The 20,110-nt window shown below is 41.5% G+C and overlaps 1 protein-coding gene, 1 long non-coding RNA gene and 1 gene segment (V, D, J or C); all 3 read left to right on the top strand.

Annotated features, from left to right (window-relative positions):
• The window catches only part of LOC148646755 (Ig kappa chain V region Mem5-like), a 364,474-nt gene extending 350,657 nt beyond the window's left edge, over positions 1-13,817 (top strand). Inside the window, 2 exon segments of the V gene segment in view lie at positions 10,387-10,428; positions 13,229-13,817. Of these exon segments, the coding sequence occupies positions 10,387-10,428; positions 13,229-13,557 (371 nt within the window).
• Positions 1-20,110, top strand: part of LOC148646745 (NACHT, LRR and PYD domains-containing protein 3-like) — a 2,700,574-nt gene that overhangs the window by 2,161,484 nt on the left and 518,980 nt on the right. The window lies entirely within an intron of this gene.
• Positions 4,034-6,440, top strand: LOC148646756 (uncharacterized). Its single transcript, XR_015927522.1, has 2 exons — positions 4,034-4,316; positions 5,872-6,440. It is a non-coding gene; the product is annotated as an uncharacterized LOC148646756 (long non-coding RNA).

Here is a 20,110-nt window from a genome sequence, read left to right as displayed (position 1 = left end):
TATCCGATTGATAAATTAATTGAAAGCAATTAATTAATCAAAGATATATATCAACAAAATAAATATTCCAAAACCTTTCCGCAATTCACTAAAAATGAAAAAAGAAATGATTTAATTTAGAAAGTATTCATTTCAAAGTAAGAAAGAGCTGGAGCACCCTTAAGAGGAGGGATTACGATTGTGACACAGAAGTTAGTGGCTGTGATGGAAGTTAATGTACATGGGTCAACAAGGCTTTCTACAAAAAGTGCGTCTGTGGGAGGGTTGCAAAGAAGGAGCCCTGGCTGAAAAAACCCATATCCTAGCCTGCAAAGAGTTTGTAAAAACCCATCTAGAAGATACTGCAGAGATGTGGCAGAAAGTCTTGTGGTCTGATGAGACTAAAGTGGAACTTTTTGGCCTGAATGCTAAACTGTTTGTATGGCTCAATTCAAACTCTGCACATCAGCCAGGTTACACCAACCCCTCTGTGAAGTATGGCGGTGGCAGCATCACGTTATCAGGATCAATGAGAAGATGAATAGTGTATATCGTTGACAAATCCTGGACAAAACCCTGCTACCCCCTGCCAAAAAGCTCAAACTGGGGAGGATGTTTGTCTTTCAAGCAACAGACAGACTAGATCGGCTACAAATGAGTGGAGGCCTTTGAGCCGGTCTTATGTTCATATTTTCATTGGCACATGTATATTTCTTCCATGATTACATTTCAAATGTAGGAGTACAGTACCTAAGGACTCCATTTACTATCTATGGCTTACAGTACTTTCAAATTCAAAGTTGGGCTTTACTTAAAAACATTATTAAGCCCCTTCAGAAAAGAGAGGGGTACATGTCCAAATTAAATAATCATAGCTGTATTCATATATTTCAAGGATTGCAAAGAGCCTTATATATATGAGGGCAGCTATTCTGCTCCAGCTACCCCACTGCACGGCAGATCAGGTGCCCGTGTGAGAAATTACTTCATCAGCTGAGCTAAGATGAATAAGGAGAGGGCAGATTGTGCAAGCCCTGCTCCCTATTGAATTACCACATACTGTAGATAAATGTGGCTAGTTTAACAGGCTAGATTACCATTTAGCCTAGATTAAGTAGTTAGAGAATAGATGAATAGATAAACAATTATCAGATCTTTCTGAAATCTCAAGACTCATCATAATGTTAAACATACAACACTGGCGATCTTCATAACCAGAGATATAGAAGTACAGTAGAAGCCCTACTTCCACACACAAAAAAAACATTTTATCTTATCATAAATTTATTATTTACGTTTGCACTTATGCTTTATTTTTATTTTGTCATATTGACAAAATGTTTAACCCTTTTTAGTTTAGAGTTAGATGTTTCATGTCCTGTGCTATTTAACTATGTCCTCGGATTAGCTCTCTCATTTCTTAATGCCTGACTACAGTGATTATTGAGATTCAGTGCTGGGCCTCTGACACAGATAAAAACACATTTCTGTGTCTCTGTCTCCCCCTAAAGGTGTTTCGCAGGTAAAATAACTTGGTGGACCACTTTCCCAGATGGCTGCACTTCTTCTCTTTGCCTTGAAGACACCTCAGTGCCTCTCAGTGCCTTTCCTGTAACTCTGATTGTTAAAGTGAAACAGTCCTTTCACACTCCTTGTCTGTTTCTACAAATCAATATTCTCTACCTTTAGAATTCAGCAACTAAAGAAAGTTTCACCAGGCTCCCAGAACTCCTTTTCAAAATACAGAAATGTCTTAAAATTGTTTAACTGCCTTTTTTTAAGAAATCTCATACATCTGTATGTAGGATACACTTTATTTTACCACTCCCCACCAGATTTATTCAGTTGTAAATACTTAGTAGTTACAAATGAGCTTCTAGATTCTTGTTCATTCCAGTGTTTTCTAACACAGAACACTTTGTTCATCTCATTTCTTTCCTAATATTTGCTTTCGAATACTGTCTGTAAGGCTGTTCACTTTCATGATAATCTCTTTGTTTGCTTCATCCTCTTTTTCCTTTCACTTGAAAGGGGAGTTTGATCTCATTTTTAGATTTTCCTTTCTCTTTGCTTGAGTGGACTGTTTTTACAGAGCTCAGTAATAAAACAGTTAAGAGCAGGAAAAAAAAACATCAGCTTACATCAGCTATTCTCAGAATTCTGCACATCATTTGAACATGATCACTTGAACACTGATTTCCCCAACTTCTACAGCAATACTAACTATGGGAGAAAGCTCTCCTAGAAGATAGCCTTACTTGGAGCAGGGGAGGAGTGCTGGTGTCATTCATGTCTTTTTCACCTCTGCTCCTCCTGGGAAGAGTGCCAGCCCTAAGCCTAGAACATCGGCTTTAAAATCACATCACTCTTCAGCCCCTTCCTCATTCATAACTGAACTTCAGGTCCCTCTCTGTGTGCACACTCTATGATAGCCCTTGACAAAAACCAGGATTACACAGCCCATTCCAGGTACACTTCAGTATAAATAACCTGACCTGAGAAAGCTTAGAGCTCTGTTATTGCGTTTGACACTGAGCCCCTCGAGATCCATCTCCATGTTTATTCCAAAGGTCCATTTTTGCTCTCTTGCCTTTGCCTCCGGACTGTGTTCCCTGATCTCCCCTCAGCTCTGTTTTCTGTGTGTCTCTCGGCTTCAAACCTGGCTTTTAACTTGACTGAACCTTGCCCTGTCTCCTGATCAGCCCTTGTGCTTGACTACAGGGCCTCCCCAGTGACCCCCACTTGTTTTGTATTACGACCCCGGACAGTGGTTACCAGCATACTGCAGGTCTACCAATCAACCACGACCTAGGAAATTCCATGTGAGCTGTGACCTGTGGCTGACCTGAGAGCAGCCCCAGACACATCACGATCCTCTGATGAAACTGTCAAGATCTTTCCTAGTCTGTGTGCTGGATGTCACCCAGTTTGATCAGCTTCAACACCATGACAGATAGCTGGTTATAGACCCACAATCCCGTGGGGTTAAAGGGTTTGGTACAGCCTGATGGGTCATAATGACTGTGCAGTAGCTCCTTTTAATTTTACTTTCACCTGAGAAAAATCTGAAACTGAAAGCATTTGTTTGTAATGCTTGGTCAGGAAGAATCTCCATTTCTCTGTCTCTCATTCGTCATCGGTGTTTGGGCTCTTGTGCAGAAGCCAGGTGTTTGGTGTCTCTAACCCTCCTGACTGCCTCACACACCTGCTGAAAGGGAGCCCCGGTGTAAAGGGGGTGGATTGCCCTCTAACACAAGATCAGGCTGAGGGTGCTAAACCTGAAAGTCTGGGAGGATGAAAGGCGCTGGAGTGTAACGCTCTGTTAAGCTCATGCAGTTCCCCCAGTGCAGCAGGAGGCAGCCTGTGAGGCAGAGCTGGGGGAGATGAGCAGGGTTTCAGCCCAGGGCTGTGAGGGGAGGCAGGTGAAGACTGAGACCATCTGGCTGGGTGGTTTCTCTCTCTGCTGCTGCCCTGAAACTGACTGTCAGTCTGCTGATCTTTAATTGCAATCTCACTCTTCTCCTGTGATTGTCTCTTTACTGCCGTTCTGTGATTGTCATTCTGCCTTTGTTCTGTGGTTCTTCCGAAAGCAAAACAGACTGAATTAAACTTACAGTTTCAAATCTAATTTAAAGGTAATTTAAAACAAATTAGGCTGGATTTCACAGGCTTCTGAGCAGCAGTGTTGTGTCATTTATCTGTGAAATACCATGTTGGCACTGAATGTGATTAATTCTTTCTCACTTTTTGCTGAAATGTGAAATGAACAAATATACAGTTAACATTGTAGATGACAATGCAAAATGATCGGATAAAGCGTGTCTATTATGAAGAGCCATGTTCAGCATATCATATTAAATGAACATTATATAATGTATATTATATATTATAATATATGTACAGTATATGGAAATTTGAAGGACATTTTCTATGAGAGTTGGCTTTCATTTTTCTTTATTTTAAAAGTATAATATATATCTGACTGTATTGCAAATTTGTCCTCACAGCTCTCTGGTCCTGGGATGCCTTCTGTGTGAAATGAACTTCTGTGTGAAGTCTGGATGTTCTCACTCTGATCAAGCAGGATTTGTCCTAGTTCTTCCCGCCTTCCTGAGCCCCGATTGCCGGAATAATCAATCTCTGCAAGTTATTGCCCCTGTCTGCTGGTATCAAAGTGCACTGTGATGGACTGGCATCCTAGCTGCTGTCCCTCCTTGCGCGTAGACCTCCAGATTAGACTCTGGACCAGGAATAAGAGACTTTCTGATGATGGATGGATTCAAAAGGATGTGTGATGCAGGAACACAACCACATGCATATTGGTTGCATATTATCAGGTATGTTTGTTGTGGCGCTAGAGACATCAGCCTGAGATGTACTGCAAGTTTTAGTAATAATTATTTCAATACTGCACATCAATACAGCTTCTAGTCTAATAGCAGAGAAAGAAAATCAAGTATGAATAAGAAAGAAGAACTGAAAGGAAGACATTGGCAGTGGAGGGCTGGGAAAGAGCAGTTTTGGGCAGGTTTTGTACAGCTGCATATGAAACTTCACACCACTTTATTTTCACTGACACAACTCTTCACTAAAATAATTTAAGTTATTAGATGTCTTGATAGGTACAGAAGATATACTGTAGTGATTTATTGAGCAATCTGTATATGTAAACTCTTATATGTATATAGTGACATATATACTGTATTGTACATATATTAGTGGCCCTGATGTGCTACTGCAGGCAGTGACAAGACATGAATTGTGCAGCTTGTGCCCTTGATGGACTGCTGGAAATGGACTTAGTGCTGATGTATGCACATATGTTGCCTTTGTTTGGTTGTTTCTTCCCTGTAGTTGATATTCCTAGTTAGATTCCTCACTGGGTTGCTGTCTGTAACCCTGTCAGCAGCAGAACCATGAGTCCCCACACAGACTGGACTCCACTGGTTTGGTGGTGAGCAACTGTGTGACAGAGAGTAGGAGGTGGTAATAAAGCAGAGTCAGTCAGCAGGGCTTTGAAGTGCTGTGATTGCTTCTCTTTGGCTTCCTCTGCAAAAATTAAACCCAAGAGATTTTTTTATGGGAACTAGAAGAAGCTGAAAATGTGAGAGATTAAGGTCCTAAGGAGATATTTTGGAGATGGGTTGGAAACTGTGAATTGGCAGAACAAACTACCAATCCAAAATGGAAACTCATGCAACAGAAAGACTCAGACTTCACCCTGAGAGGGAAGGTGCTGGTGATTAAAGTCAAGCTCTTGCCTATCTTGAATATTCTGGCTCCCACCTTCCCAATCTCATACTGTTATGTGGCAGAGCTGGGGAGAATGATGTTTCATTTTCTATTGGTTTGGAAGCAGGAAAGACTCAAGAGGGAAATAATGTACAGGCCGCTACCCTTGGGGGGGGGGGGGGAGTTTGTCCCAGACATTGCCATGAAGCTGCTGTGCATCTTCCTGACCTCTGTACTGAGCACCTGAACCACAAACCTGGACCTACTTTATTTCCCCAGGTGTTGGGGAGGTAGGGAGGTATCAGACCCAAGCTGGATGTCCCATTCTCTGAGACATGCCCTGCAAGTTACAGCACAGATAAAAGCTTTTTAAGATCTCATCCAATTGGTCATGATAAGATCCTCCATCTGAAACTGGAGATGAAATTATCTCTTCCTTACACACATTGAATTGATTTATTTATGCTTTTATGATCTCAGTATTCTAAATGAGGTCGGACAAGTGTGAGGGATCATTTAAGCTCAAACGTCCCTTGATTCCTGTGTGAAATGTATCTTTATTTCTTTATGTCTGGTTTTCCCCCCCTCTCGTCACTGCCCTGCTCTGAGAGAAGATGTGCCTCTTCTCTCCAGCCTCACTCCATGTTGCTTTTCTCCCAGGTGACACTCGGCCCTCGCTGACACCCTGCCCCCCTCCAGCAGGGAGCTGTCGGAGAAGAAGTCGGCCACGCTGCTAGGTTTGGCCAGCAGGGGCTTCCTGTCCGGCTGGAGCCTGTAGTGGACAGTGGACGGCCCCTTCAGGACAAGCAGGTTCACCAAGACCCCCTGGACTCCTGGGCGGCATTGGCCTGTACAGCTGGAGCAGAATCCTGACACTGTCAGAGGCCGAGTGGTCCTCAGTGGGCACTGGTCTGTGAGGCCACCCACAGCTCCCAGGCTCCCATCTCAACACCCCTGAAGAAATCAGAGTGTACAGTATAGCCCAGCCCGGATCCCCAGCTTCATTCCCAGCTTAGAACTGCAGATAGTGGTGTTTAACTATAACCTGTCCATGCTGTGATTCAGAAGCAGAAGGCTCTCACCCCCTCGCCTGTGCGGCCCTTCATCTTGAGCCAGTGAGCTGCTTGTGTTAGACCCCTCTCAGAGCTCTGTTCATGTCTGTGTGTGCCAATGGTCTGTTGCTGCTAGTGACACAACAATCAGAGTAATAAAGAGTTTTTGGATCATGAGCATCAATATTCTGAGTATTATTGACAAACATTTTGTCTCATATTAGACTCCTGTAGCTAAAGTGACAGAGTTACTCATAATTTATTCTTCAAGACAAGCAGGGTCACCATTCATCTACTGCTGTGGATCATTTTTACACAGTGTACCAATGAATAGAGCTTAGAACAAAAGCTCGGGAGGGATGACAAGAGCCAAGTTCAGTCAGACTCAGCTGTCAGTAATTCAAAATCACCTCTGACATCACTTCCTCACCTAAAACATTATAAATACTGTATGTGATCCCCTTATCTCCCTCTCACACATCTTTTTACATCACTCCTTCACCCCATTTCCACCTCTGCAGCTGCCCCTGGTCACTCCTCACTCTGCAGGGGGGTCTCAGCCTCCTTGTCCTCTGGCCAGGAGGTCAGCCCTCAGCCAGGAGGGTTAAGACATATTTTAACTGAACACCCTTAATTCTTGGGTATTATTCCCTGTGGATATTCCCATGTGTGTGTGCCCTGTGGTAAAGTGGGCTATGATACACACTCACACTCAGCTCATCCCAGAGTGAAGACTGACCCTCCGAGCAGCAGATTAAAAACTCATTGCTGTCAAATGTCTGCTGCTGTACTGGCGACTACCTGTTAATACAAATCATTTTAGGTTAGTGGATCACTAATCTGTTGGGACAGTAGATCAGTAGTTTTAGTAGATCAGTAGATAGTAGATCAGTAATCTGTCATTTACATGTACTGTACATGCTGAAAGCTCTTCTGTTAGCCAGTTTTAAAGAATGAAATGTGTTTTTGAAATTCAATTGTGTCTGATGTTCTTCAGTGTGTACTACAGCAGACTATACCTCAATTTGCGATGTGACTCAATGGTTCTGAGCCCCTGTTTTGTTCCTTTTGTATGAGGTCATTACAAACACCTGAATGAATAAAACGTCACAATATTCACAGATACCCTGAAAAATACACACACCTGTCTTAACAAAATGGCAGTGAAAGAGGTGCCAGGCAATATTTTTAGAGCAGGAAACAAAACATCATCTTAGCTATAAAAGAAACAGGTTTACAGAATTTTACAGTGCAATTTCTTCCAACTTGAGAAGGCTAACCTGTCTGGAGTACTTTGTATGTATGATTCATAAACTGAACATTAATTAAATCCCAAACAGGAATTCAGGGATACAGGAAGAAAGCAGGAGACAGCTTTTTTTCACAAACAATTGTGAAATCTATCTAGATTTTTTCATTTACTTTGTTTTTTTTTTGTGACACTGAATTTTTATCTGGATCACAATTTTTTAAAGAAAATAATTAGTTTCCATGTGAGAGAAAATATAGCTTTCCACCGCATCATGCTGTAACATCTTGTACATCACTATACAGTATGCACACACACAAAATGGAAGATCAAGCCTTTTACAATCTCTCCTCCAAAAACAGAATCAATTGAAGTTCACAGACAATGGTTCTGCTGTCTAATATGTGATCTTGCTGTTGCCTGAATGGCTTTTACTGTTTGTAATCTGTGGTGCATTTAATTATTGTTATTTTAACTGTAGCCATAGTCAACAACCCATGTCAACACCTGTGTGTGCAAAGCACCAGTGAACATACAATTTAAAGAAAGGATTCGATGTGCACAGTTTCTGTGCTCTTGAAACACTGGCACTAGGCAGGAAGGCTGCAGGACTATTAGATATTAATTTCATTAATTAAAATATATATATTAATTGGTAAACCAGGCAGAAACCAGGGGGATCTGTTGGGAGAATCTTCTAGGATCACTTCACTTCACTTTGTTCCATTGCTGGTGTGTTAGGATAGGAAATGGAAACAAAGAGCATGTCTAGTCAAGGCAAGATCTGAAAGAAATGCAGAAAGACACTGACCATGACATGGAGGAAGAATCTTTTGAAAGAGTCTTAATGGATTATGGATCATATTGATAATCCAACCAGCAGTTTCTTTTATTACTGAAGTCATCGTTAGGATCAAGGATATTTATCACTTGCCAAGAGCAATGTTATCTCTTGTGTCCTAGAAGAGGATACTCATGAATTCTTTGTTTATCCAGGATAAGGAATTAAAGGCCATTTCCTGACTCATTAACTTTGGAAGTGGGACACATCATCGGATAAATACAAAGAGAGACATCATCACGAATTCTTGGAGATCCAGCTTGATTTGGTCTTTGTGTCAAATAAAATGAGTCTTTGACACATGGCTTCTGTCTAATCCATGCTGGACAGAGTGAGCAGCACACAAGACAGGAGCAGACACTGGGCTAAAATTGTTTCTAAGAGAACACCAAGAATGCTGGACACATTCCATAAATCACGGAGTGACCTTTTGCTTTAGAACTTCTAATGAATCCTGAAGGATATTACAAAAAATGACTGAATGATCCTGAAACTCCTTGGTCCAAAGTCCATTCTTGACTGTATTTCATGGGAATAACTTACATTGGCTGGAAACTGCATTCTTTACTGACCTTTACATGGAACTGAAATCAATGTTTCATATTTGGAATGGTTGGTCTTTGGATGTTTTTTTAAAAAAATTCTGGAGAATTATTGTTTTTATTGGACTGGGGATTCATCTTGGAATACATTTCATCACAATCCTGAGGAAAGAGACATAAGTCACATGTGAGTCACGAATAATCTGTGATCAGAAATGACCTCCAGGTGTTACACAATCTACTAAAACTTCAGCAGTGCATCTGGTGCATATACTGCGCTGCACAGATTTTACATTACAAATGCTTCTCTCAGCAAAGACAAATTAAACAACCTTGATTTATACATATACACAGATACCTTTAATTTACAGTTTACATTCAGGCCTCAGGTTCAGGCAGGATGTCCTTGTTTAGTGACATTTGGCTTAAATGCAACAGCAGGCTGGCTTTCAAAGTGAAGTTTGCTCCAGTCTTCTGAACTCTAAATAAACCCCAACTTTTCTTCTCTTAAAAGTGGTCATCAATTCAATAATACTTTGTTCTATTTTCATTGTCATTTGCTACATTTAACATGTATGATGTCTTTGAGGATATGAATGAGGATAACATTTAACTGTGAAACAGAAACCTGTGAAAGTCTCTCTGTAAGCATCCTGCACTTCATCCATACTTGAATCCATAGGATAGTGATAGCCCTCATGTTTGTCCTTGAAAATAAAGTGCATTTAAAAATGTGATAAAGAGAAATAACATGTTATAACTGCAAAGCTTAAAGAAAAGCATTATTGGCAGTAGGCAGTGTGTTGAAGAGCAGGGTCTGCTCTCTGCAGCAGCAGGAGGTTTTTGTACAGCGTCTCTATGGCAGTGAAGCACTGTGGTACACTTTCGGACAAGGCACCAAGGTGGTGGTGAAATGTAAGTGACTTCTCTTCTTTTATTCAACTCTGCAGCCTTGTTTGTCTGCTCAAATGTTTTTATGATGTTTTAACTGTGATCCAGTGTGCTTTGTGCCTCCTAATCTTGGTCATTCTTAACTGATGTACAGTACAGAATATTTATGGTTGAGGAGGGAAATCTTGACAGGACAGAAGCTGCTTCAGTCGAGCTTCTTCTGTGGCATTTTCCTCTCTCATGATCCTAAACGATCTTGGGTGACCCAGTCTTCTGGGCTGGTTCATGAAATTAATGCTGATTCTTTCACAGGGAAAAGAAGCTTTCACACACTAACCCTCTTTGCAAAAAGATCTAAATGTAGAGTTTGAGAGTTGTTTTGGGCACTTAATGACAGAAATAAAAGAGGAAAAACTCAAACTCAGTATGTTCATTTCTAAAAGAAGTATTTTAAACTGATCTGAACTGCAGCACAGTAATATCACCATGAACTAAACTGAGGTATTAAAGTATAGTGATTACAGAGAGCAGGCAGTGCACAGGAGAGCTGGGTGCTCTCTCTGGAGGTTTTTGTACAGCCTCTCTATGGTAATAAAACACTGTGGTGGACTTTCGGGCAAGGAACCAAGGTGGTGGTGAAATGTAAGTGACTTCTCTTCTTTCTCTCAACTCAGCAGACTTTTCTTGTCTTTTCAAATGTTATTATTATGTTTTAGCTGTGATCCAGTGTGCTTTGTGCCTCCTGATCTTGGTCATTCTTAACTGATGTACAGTACAGAATATTTGTGGAAGAGTAGGGAAATCTTGACAGGACAGAAGCTGCTTCAGTCGAGCTTCTTCTGCAGCATTTTCCTCTCTCATGATCCTCAACGATCTTGGGTGACCCAGTCTTCTGGGCTGGTTCATAAAATTAACGCTGATTCTTTCACAGGGAAAATAAGCTTTCACACAAACTTTCTTTGTTAAGAGATGTGAATGTACAGTTTAATTAATGCTCTTAATTATAGAAACAAAAGAGGAAAGACTCAAACTCAGCATGTTCACTTACAAAAGAGGTATTTTGAAGCAGCACAGTAATATCACTATTAACTAAACTGAGATATTAAAGTTTTGGAATCCAAATGATCATAGAGCAGGCAGTGCACTGGAGAGCTGGGTGCTCTCTCTGGAGGTTTTTGTACAGCCTCTCTACGGTAATAAAACACTGTGGAGCACTTTCGGACAAGGAACCAAGGTAGTGGTGAAATGTAAGTGACTTCTCTTCTTTCTCTCAATTCAACAGGCTTTGAAGTTCTGGAGCCAGACTGTGCTGTTACATTATACTTTAGAACCTGTTTACTTTTGAATCAGTGTCCTATGTGACATGTTCAGCTGTAATAATCACAATCAGTTGTGCGTTGTGTTCTTCAGGGAACAGTTTGCTCCAGTCTTCTGAACTCTATATAAACCCCAGCTTTTCTTCTCTTAATTGTGGTCATCAATTCAAAAATACTATTGTTCTTTTTTTAATGATGTTCAAACAGGTAAGAATATTTCCACTCATAGTGTCAGTGACTGGAATCTGTTTTATTGTTTTCTTATCCTTGTATTTTGTGCTAGGTCGTTAAAAGTAAGTCAAGGTCAGGCACTTCACTTACAAACTTTAATTTTCAATGCATTCTAAAAACAAACTGACAAAACTCCACTAGTACTGCTGCTTCTAATTCTATTGAATTCCTATTGCCAGAGCGATTTGATATAAAGACTGCAGTTTTATCACTTCTCTTAACGTTCTGACAGGACTGGTGAAGACAACTGTTTCTTTTTTCTTTTATTGTATTTGCTTAACAGAGAAAAGCAAAACCTCTTTAGGCTCTGAAGTGCAGTTTTTAAATATGTTTAAAAGGAATTGCTGGACTGTTTTGAGCTTCTTCAGAAGCAAAGCTCTTTTTCAATACTGATCTGTAGGCAACAGAATCTAACCGAACAAGGGGCTGCTGTCACTGTTGAGGGTGAGGTTAGTTGGCATTTTAAAATTAACCCCAGTTGAGAAGTATGGTTTTCTAAAGATACTGCTGCTTTCTCCTTAGACAGAGACATGATTTAAAGAAAGAAATTCTCAAAATTTAATGTCTACTACTTCTAGTAACACCAGAATATAGTTGGAATTTACAAATCATCATCATTATTTTCAATATTAAATAAAATTAATTTCAGTTGATTAATCATCTTTGTTATAGTAGTAATTAAAATAATAATGATGTTGATATAAGTATAAAGCCCTACAGTATATTCATATTTTTTGAAAACTTAATCATGGACAAACTGCTGGTAAGTCTTTTATAAATTATTTTTATAAATATAGAAATTGATTACTTCTAATATACAGATCAGCACAGGATCAAAAACTTTGAAGTTATTTCATGAACCTTGGGAAAGTATTTGAACTTAAATTGTTGCAGCTGTTTCTTGAGCTGCTCAGTAGAGCATGAAGTGGAACACCGATGACAGACCCAGCACAGTTGTTTTTTTTTTAGTAATGCCTAACGATAGTATTAAACTTCAATTGACATAGACACTTTAAAAATCATCTTAAAGTGCGTATACATTGCAAGTATGTTATGTTTACACAATTCTTGTCACAAGTTGTAACAAATGAAAATTATTCTAACACTAGACATCGAGTCCAGACCAACATCAGCCTGTGCTTTTTTCAGTCTCAGCTAACAATTACCTCCACAGCTGAAGTTTAGTTTACAGCGCAGAGAAGTGACACTTACAGTATAATGTTTAATAAGATCCTGTGAAGTGATATGTGTTGCAGATATATTAATACATGTTGTCTTTAAATTGAGAAGATTCTACATTGGCTTATTTCAAGTCTTTCCTGCAGACACTCCTCCTAAAATAATCACTATTTGTTGATTCTGAATTTCAGCAGCAGGTAGAATGGGGAGTTAGTTCACTTGGTGGCTCTGTCTAAGTGTCAGTGAACTCATTGGAAACTGGGCTGGCTGATTCAGCAGACCTGTTCTCTCTGTATCAGAGGCGAACAGGCTGCTCAGGGTCACAGCCTGGAGTCAAGGCTGGTCCAGGACACCTGGTGCAGAGAACTCAGGCGCCACGATTCCAGTGACGAGTCATCAGAACCTCAGAAAGGCTCCAAACAAGCAGAGACCTGTCCTGCTGACTAGGATACTTGATCTAAGGATCTCAAGGGGCTTCTTTGAAAGCATTCTCATTTATGATATGTGTAACTTTAAAATATATGTATTGATGTTAATTGTTGGGTTTCAAAACTACAGATACAGGAGTAGAAGGAAACCTGATCTTTGTTTAGAAGTGCATGTGGTGTTTCTAGGAGTCCCAAAGTGCGGTGTGTGTTGTCAAAGTTAGTGAGGCTCAGTCTTCTGCTGTACACCAGTCCTGACTCTCTTCCCTGCTCTGTCTCGCTCTCTCCCAGCCGGCGCCAGCGTGAAGCCCACAGTGTCGCTGTTCCCCCCGTCCCCCAGTGAGCTGTCCGCCAACTCGGCCACACTGCTCTGCCTGCTCAGCGGCTACTCCCCCGAGGGGGCCAGCGTGGAGTGGACGGTGGATGGCTCCAAAGTGACCAGCGGGGTCCTGACCAGCGCCGAGGAGGGAAGGGATGGCAAGTTCAGCCGCAGCAGCTCCCTGAAGCTGAGCAAGGCCGAGTGGGAGGCCAAGGAGGAGTATGTGTGCACGGTGACCCACGACAACTCGCCGGCCTCCTACAGCGTCCGCAGGAGTCAGTGCGCGGGTGCTGCGGCGTGATGCGCCGGGCCCGGCTGGGCTCAGGGCCTCCCCTTGCAGCCGCTGTCCTGGGAGAAGAGGGGAAAAGCCGCCCTCCCCTCGGCCCCAGTGTGTCTGCAGATCCTGTCGAGCCACGCAGCAGCTCAGTAGCCTCGCATGTTAGTCTCAGCCTCCGGCCGTCACTAGATCTTGTCTGGTAACTGGTGTGTGTTTGTGTAGTCTAGGACATTTTTCACTGTTTGTTTCGCTCTAGATGTTCAAATAAAATATTGAAGTCAGAATCTGGAGTTGTGTCACTCTTTTTGTATGTGTTTGATTTTCTGAAAAGGAATATAAGATCTCCGGGTTGAGAAAGGCCCCAGTTTGACCCTGTGGCACAGAGAGCCTCCATATCAAAGGCAGCTGGCAGCTCTTAACTGAAAGATAGGGGGTCAAAGCCAGTGAGGGGAAACCGTCTTCTTATTACAATAAAAATAATAATTTAATTGATTTACCTGACATCTTCATCATCAAAGATACCCAGAAATTAAAGAACTTAAAAATAATAATAAACTTTATTTTATATAGCGTCTTTAAAGGTGGCTTCTCAAAGCGCTTTACAGAATGACAACAACAATAAATAAAAAGAATACACAAGGTAAAACACAATTACAATATACAGAGGAGACCGTGGATGGTGGTACTAAGTATAGTAGGAGCAGAGGGGTAAAGAATGGAACCAGTTCAGAAAAGGCTCTTCTAAAGAAGAAGGTTTTGAGTCTGGATTTGAAGGAGATTAGAGAAGGTGACTCTCTGATATCCTTGGGGAGAGAGGATATCAAGTATTATCATACAGTACATAATAATATATAATATACATTATATAACATGATATGTAGAGTGGATGGGTTATTATCAAACAATTCAGTGACAAAAAGTAGTGCAGCACAAGGGACAGAGACTTCAGTGAAACCGCAGGTCAGCTCGATGCAGAGTCGAGACAGCAGGGGCCTGAGGAGGCTGGAGACACACAGGTGTGTCTGGGGATCTGGCTCCACCTCAGGGGTGGACAACCAGCAGCACTGAAAGCTGGAGAGCAAAGAGAAGCAACAGCTGGTCTTGAACAGAGAGGAGGGGGAAGAATGAGAGATTATATATATATTATATGTGTATTGAATACTGACACTGTGAAACTTTTCACATTACTGTGAGTTGCAAACTGAGCACTGATACGCTAGGATCTACAGTACCACAGTGTTTACAAATTAACAATTGTTTTTCCTGCATAGTGACAAAAAGAGTCAGCACAGAATTCTGTGCTTGTCCTGCCGTTACTTGTCCTGTTTCTAATCTTTCATAGTTTGTATAGATTTTGCAACATGCCTTTGCATTTCACATCTATTTATCTAGTAGTAACATTTACACACCCTGTAAGTATATATCACCAGAATACATGTATCACATCTGATATAAATCAGAATAAGGAATATGGTCTTATAATGAGACCTCAGGCCAGCTCAATGGAGAGTCAGACAGCAGGGTCCTGAGGAGGCTGGAGATACCCAGGAGTGTCCAACAGGAGGCCAGTTGGCTCATCTTGCTTATTTGTCAGTTTAGTAGCAAATTGAATCTAAACTTTTTCTTAAATGTGCCTAGAGTTTGGGCCTCAACTACCAGGGTGATATATTCTAGATACCCAGAACAGTTTGGTTACAGCATCAATTTTTATTTTCCATCCTGTAGTATTTCCGTTTTAGTTACTTACTTTGCATCCTTGTTTGACTTCTGAGTGTGTAAAAGTCACTATGTTGAATCTGTCTATAACCCATAACAGTGTGTATAGCTGGAACAAATCTCTCAATTTCCTCTGTTCTAGTCTGATGAGATTTAGCTCCTTTAACTTGTCTGTACATGATAATCCACTGAAACTAGAATTTATTATTGTTGCTCTTCATTTAACTCTTTCTCAGACTGCATTCTCCTTTTTGATATGTTGCCTAAAACTGAAAACAATTTTCTAAATGAAGCCTTAGAATTGCCTTGTAAACCTTGAGTATAACCTCCCTGGAATTAGATTCAACACTTCCTGCTCTACACTCTAGCTTTCAGTTTGCTTTACTGATTCCCCATATTGTCTGGATGAAGACATAGAACAATTTACCAGATCTCTTTTGTGTGTAACATCCTGCAGCCCAGACTCATCCATGCTAAATATACACAATGTACACAACATTTTCCTCCTACCTGCCTGTGTCACTGTGCACTTAACAATGTTAAATTTCATACCAGGTGTCTTCCCAATTTCTGATTTTGTCTTTAAAGTCTTATTTCGTTCCCTTACAACTGTTTCTGTGTTAACCACTCTCTCTCTCTTGTTTGATATCTTTACCTGAAGCTGAAGTTTATATGGAACAGGAAGATGATGGGCCAAAAACACATACTTGAGGTACACCACTAGTTTCATCTGCCCAGATAAGTGTGGCACACCTTAAGATTATGCACTATGCGCTTAAGACTTTGAACATTATGTTTCCTGTTAGTCAGTTACCAATCCATATATATAAAGAAAGGAGACCTGAACAGTGAATTTTGCAGTGCTGTGAATGTTTTGTTCCGTGACCATCGTGAGTTCTGTTGCATTTCACTCAGATTTCAGAGAAAGGTGTCTTTGTTCCTTCTTTCCTTTTAAGCCATGAGGTGTTTTGGTCTCTGGTCCATTTTAAGCTTCAAGGTGCATTTTCACTAAACTCTACTGGACACTGTTATTGTTTTTTACTTCAAGTTTTCCGCTTAAATGTCTAGTCACTTCAAAGCACATAAACAACAAACCAAATAAAAGGTGTTCCTAATTAATTCAATGATTAGTGATTAGATTTAAAAAAAATCTGCAGATCTAAAGGAGCTACTTGCAAATGTAAGTGGTAAGAATGGGCAGACGATCATCCTCTAACTTGTACTTGTAGCTTTCTCTTACAGACAGTCCGACAGAAAGGGCTCAACCGGTGAAGGCACCTTTTGGAGTTCAGGCTGGGCTCTAAAGAGCTGGATTGAATCTATGATATCATTTACTCACTACCATAACTTAAACACAGACACACAAAACACAGACACAGACACACTCACACCAGGGCCAATCTCCCATAAGCCAATTAACCTGACAGTATGTATTTGAACTGTGGCAGGAAAACAGAGCACCCAGAGAAACCACTGAGAGAATATACAGACTCCACACAGACAGCACCCCACGTCCAGAATTGAACCCAGGCTGCCAGGCCACACTATCCCTGCTATCATAAGTACAATTTAACAGAGTCTTCTAATAAACTGTCTCTCTCCTTCCAGGACCCATCTACTGTCTCTTTGACACTACCTGTGCTGAATCTACAACAGTCATTTCCAAAACCGTCAGTACCTACCATCAATCTTAATTTGCAGTGTGTGAGCACTGGCCTTTTCCTAGGGATCAGCCTTTAATGTTTGTGAGGATTTTTGGGGGGTTTCATCTTAATTATTTTAATTACCATGCTGTACTGTGAATGGCCAGTTTGAATATTAATATTAATCGTGTTAAAGTCTTTAAAAACCTCTGAGGGAACTGCACAGTATTCTAAGTGCAGAAGAAAGAGAGTCAATTAATCTATCATGAAGGGATACGGGTGATGGTTTGTGAGACTGGAGCTGCCTGCTGCTCTCTGAGAGTATCTCACACCTGCAGCTGGTCTATTCTGGGAGCGCGTCGGTCACGCTGGGGCACCTGCGCAGCTCGATATGCAAATCCTCTCGGCAGCGGTTTCGCTTTCTCCTCCCCGTCTTCCAGTTTCACAGCCAGAAATAGCCCGGGGGCGGCGGGGCAGCGGAGCGCGGCCGGGGAGATTTGCCTGCAGTGGCAGAGAGCCAGCCGGGCGCACAGCGCAGTGGTTTCGGAGAGCCCAGCTGTCTGAGCCACAGGCAGGAGCTCAGGAGGAGGAGCTCAGCTGCGCTGTTCAACTACGTGAGAGACGGAGAAACGCGAGGTGCTGTAACGGTGCACAGATATTGAATTCAAATTTCTAGATTAACTGTAATTTTCTGAGACTGAAGATTTCTGGAACTGTCAATTACAAAAGAAGTTCAAGTAGGGAGGTGCGACAGCATGTGTAGGCTGCAAAGGAACAGGTACAGGTTTATTCCAGGCTTAAAGGAAAAGAAAAAAAGACATGTTTCAGGTGAGAGAAGAAGGATCCACAGCTGAAACGTTGTGCCTGTTTCCTTTTCAGCATGGAATAAACCTCTACCTGGTTGTTCACAAAGATATTTGTTAAAATCTGACATATTAATAGAATAATACAGATTGATTAGTCTAAATTCCCACCAGAAATCTTAATTAACAGTGTGTGAGCAATGGCCTTTTTCTAGGGATCATCTTCTAACATTTGTGTAGATCTTTTGTGATTCCCCATTTCATTGATTTTAATTACGATGTTTTTATTTATACTTAACTATTATCCAGGTGTCAGAGTCTGGATTTTATTTATTAATCTGTAGTACACAGATAATATATCATATTGTAACGCAACGGGGGCTCAGGCGGGCGCCCTTGCCGCATCTGGTCGGCCCAAAGTATAGGTGGCTCGAACCCGGGACTTCCGCGTCTCTCTGCAGCGACCCAGCACCGTGAGCTAAAGAGAGATCTCTTTACAGCCCAGTAGCTGTAGTCCTGCTATCATAGGGAAGGGCGGTGACGTCACCTGCTCTGGTACGCCGGCTCTTACACAGTACCTGTCGGCCGTAAGCGTTACACTCTCCCCTGCTTAAATCGCCATCCCCGGCGAAGGGCTATCCCATCCCACTTCTGACACCAATGTAACACAACGGGGGCTCAGGCGGGCGCCCTTGCCGCATCTGGTCGGCCCAAAGTATAGGTGGCTCGAACCCGGGACTTCCGCGTCTCTCTGCAGCGACCCAGCACCGTGAGCTAAAGAGAGATCTCTCTACAGCCCAGTAGCTGTAGTCCTGCTATCACAGGGAAGGGCGGTGACGTCACCTGCTCTGGTACGCCGGCTCTTACACAGGACCTGTCGGCCGTAAGCGTTACACTCTCCCCCGCTTAAATCGCCGTCCCCGGCGAAGGGCTATCCCACCCCGCTCTGACACCAATGTAACGCAACGGGGGCTCAGGCGGGCGCCCTTGCCGCATCTGGTCGGCCCAAAGTATAGGTGGCTCGAACCCGGGACTTCCGCGTCTCTCTGCAGCGACCCAACCCCGTGAGCTAAAGAGAGATCTCTTTACAGCCCAGTAGCTGTGGTCCTGCTATCATAGGGAAGGGCGGCGACGTCACCTGCTCTGGTACGCCGGCTCTTACACAGTACCTGTCGGCCGTAAGCGTTACAATATCTAGCAAATAATTTACTAACATAATTTAATTTACAATATCCTACCTGTAATTTTGAGCATTAAAATGACCATTTTATTTATACATCTGACATGCTCTTTAATTGCACCCAGGTTTAGTCTGAGTGCTGTATGAATGATGGTAAACTCCTGTTTTTAATGCATTGATGAATGTTGACATCAGCAATAAGAAACGGTTTAAGAAACTTAATCTGCCTGGGCTCCTGTAAGATCGGCTTGTAAGGCATTAGTTTTCCTTTTTTAGCTTGTTCTCACACTGAATCTAGGATTCCAGCCTCTTTCTTAAATATTACAGCATCAAGTACTTTGTGAAACGATTCATACTGAACACTGTTTACAGTGTTTATTACTCATCTGGTGTTGTTTCTCCTACTAAACTTCACCCAGTTGTGAACATCTGTGTGAACTTTATAATACATCTAGTATATGCCAGTATAAACCTTATAAAACATACACTACATACCAGATAGTATACTGCTATATAACCTGAGAGCTGGACATTTCTATCTTAATTTTCACTATAAGATTGGAGAGGTCTGTGTGAGGGATGAATTGCTCTTGAATGGGGGCAGGGTGATTACCCAACTCAAAAAAAAAACTTTCCAGGGGTTAGGTTACTTAGACATGATGTTTTTACATGTTTTTTATTGGAAAGATGTAGTTTACTTATGTCAGAATTCCAGATATACAGTTACATTGAAGCTGCTGTATTTTGGAAATACCTCCCATGTTTATGTTGTCTCCTTGATTTGAGAAAGTGTTACTTGCTGGTGTTTTGTATACATTATAAAGATGTAAGCATGTTATCTAATCCCTAATCATTGCAGCCGAATCGGGCCAAAGATGTATTTTGACCTTTTCAACATTCCCTGGAGTCTACAAATTAATTCAGCCACGATGATTTTAGGGTATATGATATTTGTATATGATTTTATACAAAGTTGCAGCTTTTTTATGATATCACCACCATGTTTTTCCTTGTTCCTGTCAGCTTGTTATGCTCCAATTGTCTTTATGCTTTCTCTAAGGAATGTCACCACTTAATGTTTGTACAGTATCTTGTGACAGATGGATCTTGTGGTAGTTTGGGAATAATCTCTATGAAAAAGATGACTTTAAGCCTGTCTGTTGAATCTGTCTGTACCGATCACAGCAAAACAAGAGAGATGTGCTGAAGTCAGAGGAACTAATCTAGGATAAACT

Source organism: Lepisosteus platostomus, chromosome 16 (genome assembly GCF_059453375.1).
Source record: "Lepisosteus platostomus isolate fLepPlt1 chromosome 16, fLepPlt1.hap1, whole genome shotgun sequence".
NCBI lineage: Eukaryota > Metazoa > Chordata > Actinopteri > Semionotiformes > Lepisosteidae > Lepisosteus > Lepisosteus platostomus.
The sequence above is the reverse complement of the archived record's forward strand: the minus strand, read 5'-3'. Positions and strand labels throughout refer to the sequence as shown.